This window comes from Peromyscus californicus, unplaced genomic scaffold (genome assembly GCF_007827085.1).
Source record: "Peromyscus californicus insignis strain IS unplaced genomic scaffold, ASM782708v3 Scaffold_3__1_contigs__length_106647218, whole genome shotgun sequence".
Taxonomy (NCBI): domain Eukaryota; kingdom Metazoa; phylum Chordata; class Mammalia; order Rodentia; family Cricetidae; genus Peromyscus; species Peromyscus californicus.
Genome location: NW_026294551.1, coordinates 71056180 through 71070472, shown reverse-complemented (window position 1 = coordinate 71070472; position 14293 = coordinate 71056180). Strand labels below are relative to the sequence as shown.

Genomic DNA, 14293 nt, shown 5'->3' with positions numbered 1-14293 from the left:
GCTCCACCGGGCTAGCAAGCAGTTCTGTGGGGAAGTGGGGCAGCAGAAGATACGAGGGTGAGTCCTGGGGAGCTGGGGACCGGGGACAGCCTAGAGCACTGTCATCGGAAGGAACGGGGCTGGGGCAGCGGCCTTCTCCGGGTAAGTACCGAATGCATTTCTTTTTCCTCCTAGGAATAGTGAAGAGAGTTATCTGTAAACAGAGGGTGAATCCACAGTCACACACCACAACCAGAAAATGGCTGTCCTTGAACTGGCCTGGCTAACCACTTTGTCCTGTCTGTGGACTGGAAACTGCCCATTCCTTCAGCCCCACCACTTGGCCCAGACCTAGGATGGGTGTAATTACACAGAACAGCCACAAGATGGCAAGAGGAACCTTTTGTGGGTAGCTTCCTTCTGTTTTCCAGGGGAACTATCTCTTAGGTCTGGATCCTTGAGCTACTGCTCCATGTATACTTGCAGGGATTAGATCGGCATTAGGTCAACGGACCATGATGCTTGTGATAATCTTGGTTCTCACAACCAGGCTAGTGGAAGAAGTGCATGGTGACTGTTGCCTACTAATAACTCCAGCCCTCTGGGCATCCTTGTTTTGGACAGGGTCTCCTAATACAGTGCTGCCTGGCCTGCCTCAGCCCTCTGAATGCTGGGGTGACAGGTGTACACCTTTGTCTTGAGCAGCACAAATGGATGGGATAAGACCTCTTCTAGGGATGGAATCTCCATTTCCTATTGTGAGCACACCACACACAATTCTTTCCTCTTTTCTCTTGAATGCTTCTCTCCTCCAGCCTCTGTAACCTTTTTGGTGTTAACAGGTAACAAGATGGCAAGTCACACACAGCTTCCTGGTGATCAGACTATTTCTAGAAGTCTCTGATACCATCATTTTGCCTTTCTTAAGCAGGAATTTAATTTTAAGGAAAAAGGGGAGTTTGTGGACCTTAATCACTCTGAGGCTAGGAGTAGGGGCTCAGGCCATCTAAGTGTGACAGATTTGTTTCCTGAGGACCTGGTAAATCTGGCTGGTACCAAAGCCCACCCACTTGTGTATGCCTTTCTTTCCTTCTAAAACACTGTCTTTCCCTCTCTACTTGTCCCATCTAGTCATCTCCACAATCTGTACTCAGTGTTCACACAGATTTTTAGGAGGCATGGGTTCCCTTTTCTACAGGGCTCACTAGGGGACTGAGGGACCAAAAGAGAGGCTGCAGACCCGGCGGAACATGTGCAATAAGGGAAGCAGCTTGAAGCACAGGGAGAATGACGGTGGGGACAACCCACCTGCACGGACCACACCAATCCGTCTGCTGGTTGAGGCCAAAGCGAGCACGACATTTCTTAGGCGAGCCAGGGTCTGCTCACAGCCATGCCAGAGGGGCAGAACAGGGCAGAGGGCGAGCAGGCAGGCAGCAGGGCAGAACAGGGCCCAGAAAGAAGAGGTAACATCAGTGTTAGCCAGTTACAGACACCCCATAGCCCCCACAGGCAGAATGGACTTCTCCATGGCATAGCGGGCCCCAGGGGAAGCCTTAGGACCCAGAGCAAGGTATGAGAAAAGGCAGTCACCCAGTTGGGCAAGAGTCAGTGGGAAGAATGATGGAGTGTGGAGAAAGTCCTCATGCTACCCTCCCTTGGCTGATCATCCTGGTGTGGGGGTTCTAGAACTGCACAGGGATCTTTTAGGGCTTCTGCATTTTCTTCCTGGGCTGACTGTTCCCTTCCCCTAACTACTGCAAGTTTTAATGTGGTTTCTCCTCATTCCTGTCAATGCCCCATCTCTTTCTGGCCCACATTCCTAAAAAGACTAAAGGTACAGCATAACTATACCTCATGTTCTACACTTAAGAGCTGGAAAGAAGGACCTGCTCCTATCCTGAGAGAAAGGGCTATGAGACTTTTTCCTGTCCTGTCCCAGTCCTAGGCTTCAGCTTTCCTGTTTGGGGCAACACAGCTGAGAATGTCATGGATTTTCATCTAAGTCAAAGCTGGGGACAAGAAGGAGACATGCAGCAGGATGGGTGCTCTGTAGCACTGTACACTGCCAGGAGAAATGGGAACTAGTGACGGAGAAATCACCAGGCACCTGTCAGTAGGCTGTGTGACTACTATTGGGTCCTGGCCGACATTTTTGCTTTAGACATGGAACCATATAACCAGTTCATTAACTTCTCTGGGGAACCTAGCTGGGAGCAGGGCTGGCAAAGGTAGCACGGGGGTCACTAGAGAGCTGACTGCTGCTGGTCTGTCCCTAGAATACAGTTCAACTCTTAGTGCATGGAATCAGACTCCAGAAATGCAGATTGTTTCCAGGGGACTCAGGCCCTAAAGGTTCCGGGCCGAGTGTTCCACCCCACCCTTTGGCCCAGAGGAGGGCTGCTCTTGAAATGGGAGCATGAAGAGAGGAACTTCTATTACTACTGAAGCAAGGCCTCACCTGTGGTCGATTCTTGATGCTTTTCCCTTGACCGTCTCTTCTTCTTTCCCTGCACGAATAAGAGAGAAGGTTGGTTCTAGGAGGCAGACACTGGGATATCTGCAGTCTCTGCCTTTGAGATTCTAGGTCAGTAGGCCTCACCTACTTTGGGGCTCCTCTTTCTTGGCTGTAGTACTTAGAAGGCTACTGTAGATAGGATATATTTAGGAGTCTCTCCCTTTGTCAATCTGATGTCCCCTTGAGTACAGGGAGGGATTTGTAGACCCCTTCTTCATTCCCCCTCTCTCATGCCAAACCAAATACCAGGCAACAGTCCCACAAGTGAATGTATTCTGGAGTGGAGAACTGCCGTTTTAAGGAAAGTTACTTAAGCTTTCCTCTTCTGAAACAGTCAGGGGAGGTCTTGGGCTCTCTATGTGTTACCTTGCCTGTACTGTCAAGACAAAAATTGCCCTTCCCATGTTGAGGGGGTTGTCTTGGGTATGGTATCTCAAAGGTTCCCGCGCCCTTCCCTGTGGTGTATCAATGGCCACTCACGTAGTTATCCCGCGCTGACCAGCCTGGGTACAGCTGCATGTGCAGCTGCCTTTCCTTGCGGGCCAGTTCATAGTACTTGGCCTGCTCTTCTCGAGATAGTGCGTGCCACTGCAACAGGGAAGCGGGGTAGATGGGATGCATCAGGGAGTTAGGAAGCTGTACCAGGGTGAAAAGGTTTGGGGGCAATCCCTGCCAGCCCACTTGCCCATGGCCTTACCCTGCGACCCAGGATCTGGTTGATGGCAGCACTTTCCTTGAGGGTACACTCTGCAATGACCTTGGCTCTCATCTCCTTCATGTAAAGCATGAAGGCATTGAGGGGTTTTTTGATGGTTGGCTTCTTAGCCTCCTTTTCTGCCTTGGGTTCTGCCTGTGTTTTCCTAGGGTGCACAAGCAGATTACATTACTTGGAAAGCACCCCCGCCCCTGCCCCGCAGTGATCATTACCTAATGCCACCATTCCTCCCTCCCCCACCCTTTTTTTTTTTTTTTTTGAGACAGGGTCTCTGTGTAGCCCTGACCATCCTGGAATTCACTCTGTAGACCAGGCTGGCATCGAACCCAGAGATCCGTCTGCCTCTGCCTCCTGCATGCTGGGATTAAAGGAGTGCGCGACCCCTGCCTGGCTCCACCACTCTTTGTGTAGTGGTTTGTAAGCAGAATTTTCTAACTGCCCCACATTAATGAGCAGGGAATGAAGTAACTGTTCCTTTCAAGAATACCAGAGCCAAGTGGGAAAGCAGAGAGAGACTCATCCCCTTCCTTCCTTCCTCCCTCCCTCATTTATTTATTTATTATCCATTCATTCATTCATTCATTCATTTCATGTGCCTTGCCTGCATGTATGTCAATGTGAAGGTGGAACTGGAGTTGCAGACAGTTGTGAGCTGTCATGTGGTTGCTGGGAATTGAATTTGAGTCCTCTGGAAGAGTGGCCAGTGCTCTCCACCTACTCATGCTTTTGAAGATTACAAAGCACAGCAATGGTCAGTACCAGAGCCACAGGACAGCTTGGCAGGGCCCTCCAGGCAGTCCTTTAAGATGCCAGGAAGAGGACCTTGAACCTGGTAGGAGGCATGTATATCCTGGCTGACCAAACCACTCGGCTCACCTGCCTGGCTCACACCTTGTTCCCTCCTCCCAGCCTGTGTTTTAACTCACAGGCTTCGGTCATATGGCTGCAGCTCCTGCTTCCCTGAGGAGGGTACAATGGCTGGGTGAGGGATGGCTGCTGGGTGTCCAGGTACACCGGATCCCAGCATCAAGGACGGGTGGGTGAACCTGGAGGTAGGAGGAAAGGTAACACTAAACCAGAGATTTGGGTAGCCTTTGAACACATACAGCGAGCGGTCCCTGCACAGAGGACACAATTGACAGACAGATAGATACCTTATATCCACTGGCCTGGACACGGTACACAGATATGTATGCACGGACACTGCAGAAGACCCACGTGTGTGCTATTCAGGTGGTTTTCAATCCTGCCCCTATCCACATGCTCTCCCACTTCGCTCCTCCAGACTCCTCTCCACACAAGAGACTGACTTAAAAAGAACGCTTGCTAGCCCACTCCAGCTCAAGTTTCTCTGATACATAACAGAATAAAACTCAAGCTCCTGCTTGGGGCCTTTAAAACCCTACAAGCACCCACACTGCATCTCTCATCCCATCTTCCTGCTTTCCTGTCACCATTGCCCCATCCCCCAGCCAGCTCCAGCTTCTCCGTCCACTTTGCTGAGGAATTACCTTCCCATAAGCCTCCCTGACCTCATGCTTGGTTGGGGTCTTCTTGGGGCTTGTCTTCAGCCCAGCTGGCCCATTCAGCTGTTGGTGCTGTATCTTTACCTCCTACCATGGGCTGCTGAACGCCTTGCCCACGGCATGCCTGGCACTAGGTGTGTCACTAGAATGAGCTAAATGAAAGGGGGCATTATGTACACCCACTCCCTCACACACCTCTTTCCTGCCGTTGTGTGGAGACTCCTCTGCCCTGTGCTGCTTGCCAGGTGTAAGAACCCCGAGCAGGCAGGCTCTGGAGTCCAGAGGCTACTGTAGTCCCTGGCTTGGGCAGAGCTCAGAGGATGCCCCAGCAGGGCTGAGCAACAGAGCTGCTGTTAACCACATCTGCACTGCTGTCCTGGCTGCATGGGGTGCTCTGTCCAGGGTGGCTTGGGCTGAGACTCCTACTTCTAATGTTATCTTCAGGAACAGAGCAGCATGGGACTCCAAGGTGACAGACAGACAGACAAACAACTAACACAGGGTAAGCACTGGCCTGAACATAGCCCTGTGTGGGCACTGAAGCCTGGGCAACAGGAAGCAGGAGCCTGGCTGCAGGGATAGGGGACTCACCTGGGATAGGGGGCGCCAGGGGCTGCAGTGGGGGCAGGGAAGTGCTGTCTATATCCGCAGGAAGGGGACAGGGGGTAGAGAGGAGGGCTGGGCCTGTGGTTGGGAGAGACAGCTGTTAGCCGGCTGACTGCTAGCCAGACATGGGGAAGGACTTCTGTACCTTGTGTGGTGGGACTCATATAGTGCTGCATATACCTGCCGGCTTTCACCGATGTTTAAAGGTTAGAAATGGCAGCCTTCTCCCAGAAACTGGTATCTATAGCCCCTCTACTGATACTGTCTGGACTGCTCTTCTGTCCCAATCTGCCTGCTTCAACTCTTTATTTTTTTAATGTGTATGAGTGTTTTGCCTGCAAGTATGTCTGTGCACCATATGCATGCCTGGTGCTCTAGGAGGTCCGAAGATGGGATTGGATTTCCTGGATCTACCATATGGGTGCTAGGAACCAAACTGGGTCCTCTGAAAGAATAGCTAATGCTCTTAACTGCTTAGCCGTCTCTTCAGCCCTGCTTCCACTCAAAAGCCCAGGGGTCCCAAGGTGAATGAGGTGTCTCTCTGGGCTCCTTTAGTCCCTCCCAAAAGTCAAGACAGTGTTACCAGTGGCCCGTAACTGTTGGCTTCTTGCCTAGCTGTCCACTAGACAGACTTTGTTCTGAAAGGGCAGGGGCCTAAGGTCGTTAGCTCCACCGGTGTTTCTCTGGCACTCAGATCCCTTCCCAGCACACGGATGACTCAGTGCAGAGGATGAAAATGACCCATGGCTCACCCGGCAGCAGCTAAGAACACAGAGCTTCCCTTCTCTGGGCCTATACCCTTCTCTGGAGGTTCAGTTGATAAATATCCTCTTAAGGCTCAGATTTCCTGGTCTTTGGAGCTTCAGGCCTAAGGGACTTATTAGGAGCCTGTTCAGAACATTGGCCTGGCACCATCAGGCTGAGCACTGAGCCCCACCTTGGTCCTGGGGGTAATCACAGGGTAGAATGGAACTCTGTCCAAAACAATCTGGAAATGGAGGAGTGTGCTGATCATGGATAATGGGCCAGTGGAACAGGACCGGTAGGCCCAGGTTGAAGGTCTGGCCTTCACTGCCTTCTTGGGGAGACAGCCTTTCCTGCTACTGGTTAGAGACCTGTTCAGGTCACACTGGTTAATGAGTAAAAGGTCGGCCAAGTGGCCTACTGAGATCCAATTCCAGCTGAGAACAGACTCTGGTCCACAGTCAGGCCTGGTCCAGCCTTAACAGACCCTCCCAGTAGGCTGGTCAGGAGTGTGGCTCAAATAAACATCAGAGACCAGGAAGACCTAAATGTTCCTCATATTGCTCTGCCAAACAAGGGTCAGGCCAGCAGCAGACACTGAGGCCACCAGGAAACTACCTGTCTGCTTACCAGGCTGCTCAGAGGCAGTAAGCTTCTCCTGGTGGGGGTTTATGTGCCTCCTTGCACATGTTCAACTTTTCTTTCTCACCTTCTGGAGAATTTAGCTGGGGAGGGCTGAGACCAGCAGCCAGCTTTCCTACCTCCATAGAGGAAGTACGTCAAGCTACCTGCAGGATGCTCACAGTCACAAGAATTGCTAGCTCAGAGCCAGGGTAGGCTAAAGCTGCCGGCTACAGAGCTGGCAGCTCGGGTCTCAACAAGGTGGGTAAAGGAGAAGCATGGGAGGGCAGACTCAGTGCCCCTTTTTCTCTGGGCCCACACTTACCAGCTCACAGTGTGGGGGAGCTGTCCCATGCTGCCTGAGGTCAGAGAGTAAAATCCAGAGAGATCAGGGGTCTGCAGCGGCCTGTGAACTCCTGTAGTGGAAAGGGGCCAAGTGAGTAGGCCACCCTCACCTGGGAGGTTGGGACATTCAGCAGTTACTATACCTTGGAGCCTCCTACAGGGGCCTCTAAGATCCCGCTTCCTTTTGCCAGGGGTCCACGTATCAGCTGATTTGTTTAGAACTGTCCTAGGGTAATAACAACGGCCTTCTGACAGAGCAAAAGGGACCAGGGACAGAGAGAGGTGCTGAGGGACCTGCCTGAGAACACTGGCTGGACAGAGGCAAAGCTTGGAGTCACTCAGGAATGAGGTCAGACCTCACCAATTCCTGGGGCACTGCTGCTCTGTCTTGCTTAGGACACTGGCCTGGCTCTTTGGGTAGAAGGCAGCCCCCTAGTCTAAAGGAACCTGACCTGAAGAGCCAGGGCTCCACCCAGCCCAGGTTGAGTCAGCAGGTTTCCCACAGCTGACAGTGGTGGATTTCAGAATGACTTTGGCCGAGGCTGAGGTGAGTCAGCCGTCACAACCACCACTTTCCATTTTCTCACCGGGGTTGGAGAAAGGCCCTGAGTTCACAGCTGCGGCACTGCACAGATGCCACTCTCGCCCTGGCATGGGGGTCAGAAGCCTCGTTCTGATCTGGTCCACCTCCCCATACTCTGTGCACAGTGCTCTCAGACTCTCAGTCCGTTTCTGTTTGGTTTTGTTCTTTAAATGCCCCCCTGAGGCAGGATCTTGTTTTTGTAGCCCAGGCTTGTCCGGAACTCACTGTGTAGCCCAGGCTGGCCTCAAACTTTCAATCCCCCTGCCTGTGCCTTCCAAACTAGTTGCATTATAGGTATGGTATGTACCACCACACCTGGTTCCTTTCTGACATTTTCTTTGGGCCCTGGGTTTGCAAAATCCCAGCTTCTACGGTTATAAAATGTTGGCCAGCCTATGCGGCCTCAGAAGGAACTTGGGCCACAAGTTCCTACCTCAATGGCCTTCTCCCATCCCCATCCCATACCTTGCTTCTGGCTGATGTCCGAAGGTGCAGGGGTCGGGTGTGGACTGCTGAAATGTTCGTAGAGTGGAGAAAGTTGGGGGACACCATGTGGAGGCTGGCCAGCCTTGTTATGCTGAAAAACAACCAGGAGGCTGGTAAACATGGGGTGTTCTGTGACAGAGGGCAGAGGGGATTGAGCTGTGGTCAGCCCAGCAGTCAAAATCACAAGCTTATGGGAAGAGGGCATTCTACACACCTTGCGTCCTTGTGACAGCTTTCCTGCGTCCCAACCCTGCAGGACTGCCTGTGCCGTCCCACCTCCTAGTAAGCCTCTTCTGGGACACTCAAGCCTTTCTCCTCTCAGGAAGTCCTTCTTGGCCTCCTGGTCCCAGAGACCCCCAATGGCTGTCTGCAGCCTTTTCCTCCTGCAGTGTCCAGACTGTCCCACCTCAGTTCTAACTGCGTGTGTTGGCACAGGGCAGGGACCTCCTTTAGCCCCTAACTTTGGTGAGGTCAGGTGGTAGCTGGCTCCCCCAAGGGACAGCCTGTTCACACACAGCTCTTGTGTTTCCTCAGCTGCAGGACTCTTTTCACAGTCAAATAGTTGTGTCAAGAGATGACTCAGCAGGCCGAGAGAGCACAGGCCCAGCCACAGGGAGTCGCTGCCAGGCCTTGGGTCTTCAGAACTCTTGCAGGGCAGAGTCTTGGGGGCATCTACAACTGAGGCTCAGCTCCCACCCAGACAAACCTGTCTGTGGGGATGTTCCTGGCTGAAAGCACATAGGAGTGACTACTCACTATGGCACCAAAGGAAGAAACGAGACATCTTGGAGCAAGACAATGGATAGAACGCCTGGGAAAAGCAGGTAAAGGCCGCTGTGGGCATTTCGGCAGAACAGCCCTCAGATCTTGTGTGTCTTCTCCTGGAAGTGAATGAGGCCTAGCACAGGTCCCTTGCTTGATACTTGGCACTGCAGCTCTAGGGTGAACCCAGAGGGAAAGCTGGGCACGAGGCCTCTAACTGGGCACAGCTCCGGTAGATCTCTACCGAAGTCCTGGTCTGCCATCGTTCGTTTGTTCTCTGCATCCTGCCTTTAGCTTGTAATATACACCTTTCCCAAGTCTTGGGCTACCCAGGCTTCCCTCTGTCTTAGACAAACAAGAGTTGACGTCTGAAGCGAAGTATGTTGGTGCTCCCTTATAATCCCAGAACTCAGGAGGCAGAGGCAAGTGGATGAGTTCAGGACCAGCCTGGTCTGCATAGTTTCCAGCCAGCCACAGCCAGAGCACATATTGTGTCCATTAAGGGAGGTGAGGAGTGAACCGGGGTAGCTCTGAGATGTGTGGACACATGTTAGGCAGTGTATACGTTTGTAAGTACCTCAACTCTAGTCCTAAAATGTCCCAAACTCCATACTTATGCAAGTACTCTGTTACTGAGCTACATCCTCAGCCCTCAAAAAAGAACCTTTGACTCTGCCTGTATGCTATGGACTAACTGGGTTACTAGAAGCTCCATCCTTCTTCCATTAACTGAGGACTACTCAGAACAGACAACCTTGTCATTCTTGACACTGACCCCTGTGTCCAATTTCTCAGCAGATTCTAATGTTCTACCTTCAAAATCTAGACCCTAACCACTTCCTGCCTCCTTCCCAACCAGTCTAAGCCATCACTTTCTCACCTGGACCAGTGATCCTCTCTGCCCCTTAGCCAGGCTCCAGCACACAGAGCATGTCACTCTACCTGACTATCTCCTTACCTGGTGACAACTCTGTGGTCACCCCCAGCTCCCTAACAGTTCACTATGCCTGCTTACAGTGCCAAGGAACCCCACAACACTCTTACCCAGGGTTAAGTTTTGAGGTACACCATGATGTGAAGGAAGTTTGGAAGCTCTAGGCTTGCTAACCATTTCCTGATCCTGTCACTCCAGGACCCTGATCTGGACCTCTCCGCTCCTAAACAGGAATGACAATCAGTCCTGCCCACCTCATCAGTCATAAAGAAAGAAATCTTGCTGAGACCCTTTACAATAGGAAGCCTCCTGATAATCTTTAAGGCCCTTTTTTATCCTCATAGATTGCAAGACAGTGCCAGCCAGCCAGCAGCCTCGTGGTAACTCGATGGTAACTCGACTCCTTCGTGAGTATTAGACTCTGGCATAAGGCACCACACTGATTCACTGCCTAAGGCCTAGATTTGCTTCCTGAGCCCCAGGGTGCAGTGCAGCTCTGACTGGGCCTAAGAAACCTCAGAGATCCAGCTTGGCCTGTAACTCCTACTGTGTGTGTGTGTGTGTGTGTGTGTGTGTGTGTGTGTGTGTGTGTGTGTGTGGTTAGGGTTGGGAGTCCTGGGAATGGTACTGTGTGTGTGTGTGTGTGTGTGTGTGTGTGTGGTTAGGGTTGGGAGTCCTGGGAATGGTGGGCCTGTCCTGTCTACTAGTGTTTCCTGGTATTTGGGGAAAGCCTCATTAATTAGAAGTCTGCAGCCAAACCACAGAAGCACTGGGTGGGCAGGTTGGGGGCAAAGAACCCAGCAGCCGCCAGAGGCCCTCGAGGCCAGGGCTCCAGGGAAGGCACTGTGGGCCTGGCCAGTCCTTCCCATGCTTGTGCAGTCTGCCTCTACCTCCAACTCCTCAGCCCCTTCCATGCTTCATGGTGCTAGCCAGGGGGTATTGTCTGGCACAAAGTTCCCTACCCCCTTCAGCCGGGAGAACGTCCCACTCCAGGGCTTCAGCACAGGGCTGTCTCAGCGCCAGACACCCCAACAGGGTGGGGTCACCTAGGGCTTGGCGTGTGCCTGGGAAGTCCAGGGACTTGAGATCCACCTCCTTCTTCTGCTTGAGGGTGACTGTCCCTAGCCTCCAAGAGAAGCAGGCAGGTTGGGTTGACTGTCCCCACCAGACACTGAGCACCTCAACAGCATAGTCCCTCATCTCCTTAGGAAAGGACACAGTGAGTGTCAGAGCATAATGGGACATAAACATGCAAGCATGGGTCAGAGACTCAACTGCACTTGGTTCTTTTCCCCACATCCCAACTCCTTGCCTTGGCCTGAGTGTGGGCAGCTCCTCCCACCAGCCTGTGGCACTCCAGGACAGGTCCAAGACTCGGGCCCCAGGGGTGCCCACAGCTACCCTGCTATTCCTGCCAGGAGTTATCTAGCCTGCTACCCACCAGATGACCAGCTCCCTCCCAACAGAGGTGGCCCTTCCCTCCCTGCTACTGGCATGTTCTTGCTGTTCAAAGATGCTCCCACACCCACCCTCAGCTACGGTCCAAAGGCATCTTCTGCGAAGTCCCAACTCCAGTGCCCTAGCCTGGCTACTTCCTTAGGGCAAGGCAGCACAAGGTAGAGATGGGGGACCCCTGAGCTCTCTGCTCAAGAGTTGAGCTTGGGCCTAGCTAGGCTGCCCCTGGCCCGCCACTTCCTGTAGGTTCAAGTAAAAAATAAACACAGTCGGCATTTTCCCTGCAGACCGCAGCGGTCTGTTCACAGGGCTGTGAGCTCACCGAGAGCCCCTGTCACCGCCAGCAGAGAAACTCCCTCGCCTCTGACGGTTGACTCTAAAAACCCCCAAGTGCTTAAGCCTCACAACACTTTCCCAGCGAAGAAAGTTGCCATTTCCTCTGGCCTCAAGCTCAATGGGGGTGGAAGAACAGGTCCTCTCAAGAAAGCCCTGTGGCAGGGTCTGAGCCAAAAGAAGCCTCCCTGAACAGCCAGGACCCATGAGCTTGAACAAGTATCAGGATGTGTTCCTGAGCTCCTAGCATGTGCCAGACCAAAGAATGTCTGAGGCTGAGAACAGCATCTGCTAATGACCTGGTGCTGGCCTCGGGACAGGCACAGTTCTGGGCAGACACCCCTCCTTGAACAGACCTACCATTTGCAGGCACAGTGACTGTCACCACTGGCAGGTAAGGAGACCAAAGCATAAGGTCACAGCTAGAGCTCTGCTGCCAACTGCTACAGTGCAAAGACCTGGGATTCGTATCGCTAGAGCAGGAGGCTGGAGTGCAGAGGAGGCTCTATCCGTCTTTCCCTTCGGCTGGACCAGCTTACACTTTGATGAGTCCATGCTCCTGACTCTAAACAGTCGTCCAAAGCCTACCTGACAGTGAAGGCCGTACACACCCGAGGCCCTAGCCATATCTCCCTGCCCACCACTGGCCTGCCCCTGTGCTACCTAGACACCCAGCTCTCTCTATCAATGCCTCTTCCCACTCCTAGGAGACTTCATACTTCCTCTGCTCCTTGCCACACTGGCTCCTCCACGACCTAGGTCACCTCTAACCTGGCTAGGGGTCTGCCAGCTTGGCAAGCAACTACCTGAGCATCCTAGAGAACTAGTTATCTCCGGCTCTCTGGGCTTTGCACTCCAGTCATTCCCTGAAGACTTAGAACAAAGGCCTGGTGAATTCCTGGTGCCCCAAATTTCTGCACATCCCACCCACACTTGTCATTGTAACTGCAACTTCAAGTCCCTGGGGCAAGAGGCTGCCTCCCGCTCATCGTGCAGAGCTGGAGAGTGGCCTCTAGGGAACATCTAGAGGAGAGGCAGATCCACTCACTCTTTAGGCTCTGTGCTCCAGGGCAGACGGCAGCGCAAAGGTGGGCTACTGCCACGGTGGCCCACTGTGTTTGCCGAGCACTGCAGTGGAACTGAGTAGTATACACAGAGGAGGCGGCTCATCTCAGCCAGGCATGGAGTGGGGCTCTGCGGAGAGGATGTCATCCACAGCACACAGCCTGCTGGGCCCCTTCAAGGATTCTTGGGGTCACCAAGGATGCCAGATAGTCACACCCCTCTGAACTTTCCTTTTCTCACTCAGCACCAGCCACAGAAGACTGGAGTGCTCTTTCCCCGTCTCATAGAAAAGAAACTTCCTCTGGCGGCCTCTCCAGCCCTCCACACGTGGCTCCTTACCTGTCTTCTCTCATCCCTGTGTTCTGGGATTATGCCTTTAATTTCTGTCATTGAACTAAAGCTGGCATCCAGGCTGGTTCTCTAGTAGCGGGTGCAGATAAGCCCACGTTCAAAGAGAAGCCTTGGAGCATGGGGGAAGCCTGGGACTGGATGTAGGGCTACAGCAGCATACGGGAGGGAACTGGGGCCACTTGAGGGTCAGGGGATAGTCCGTCTGGCATCCGAGCCCCCTTGCTTTCCACACCTCTATCCCCCTGAGGGACTCAGAATAAGAATGACCAGAAAGTCACAGTTAGACCTGCCACGAGTTCATAGGGTATCTTTGCTCGAATTAATTAGCAAAGGTACACCCAGGCACAGACACCCAAGCCTCTGTCTTGGGGAACACTGTGCAGGCTGGCTTCATCCTCAGCTTAGCTCCCCTAAACAATCCAGTGGTGGCCACTGAAAAAGTCCCCTCCAATTCTCACTTGTCTTCAGACAGACAGGTGACCAGTTCCCCATGTGGAGCACAACAGTACCACTGTCCAGCACCAAGGGCACTTAGGAGCTGAACCAGGGTACTCCCTAGTGCCTGGGCCCATGAGAATGAGCTTCCCAGGATGCAGTTTACCCAGGCCCTCTTCTGCAGACACGCTCAAGACTGGCTGCTGAGAGGAAGAGACTAGAAGAGCCCTTGGTCCTTTCGTCCCCAGCTCTGGCCACAGCTCCTACTACCCACCACACCGTGCTCTCCAGGGAACAGCAACCTAGAAGCTCTCACCAGTGTCCTATGCCAGATGTCTACCACAGAACCAGGGCCACGGCCTTGGGGGAGCAGGGCTGAAAGGGCCTGGAGATGGCTGGGCCCCACCCTAGTCCAGGAGGCCTTAGATCCACCTGCCAGCAACAAGGCTGTTGCCATGGTTGCAGAGCCCTGCCAAGTGCATGTGGCTAGTCCACTAACCTCCTGGCCCTGACATCAGATAACGGGACCTGCCTCACTGGAGGTGAGGACCAGAGTCCCTGCACGCAGCCTTGGCAAACCACAGGCTTCTCCACCCAGCCCAGCCTAGAGTGAGCTGAACCCCACAAGCTGAGTGGCCTTGCCCATGGCCTCTCGTGGTTTCTATTCATTTGTCTGCTTGTGTTTTCCTTCCTCCTCTTTGAGGTAAACGCCCCTCAGGACAGGATGTTTTTAGAGGAAAATAGAAGCTTCCGGGCACTGCTGCAGCTCAGCTGCTAGTTAACACCACGAACACCCTGTCTGGGGATTCTGCAAGCAGCCGAGGGCTGGCCATGC

The 14293-nt window shown here is 53.1% G+C and overlaps 1 protein-coding gene across 1 annotated transcript in view; it reads right to left on the bottom strand.

Moving 5' to 3' along the window:
• The window catches only part of Tcf7 (transcription factor 7), a 35564-nt gene that overhangs the window by 6700 nt on the left and 14571 nt on the right, over positions 1-14293 (bottom strand). Inside the window, 8 exon segments of the mRNA XM_052757888.1 lie at positions 2-170; positions 1288-1360; positions 2441-2489; positions 2978-3085; positions 3195-3357; positions 4139-4258; positions 7035-7125; positions 8103-8214. Coding sequence (XP_052613848.1) covers positions 2-170; positions 1288-1360; positions 2441-2489; positions 2978-3085; positions 3195-3357; positions 4139-4258; positions 7035-7125; positions 8103-8214 — 885 coding nt within the window.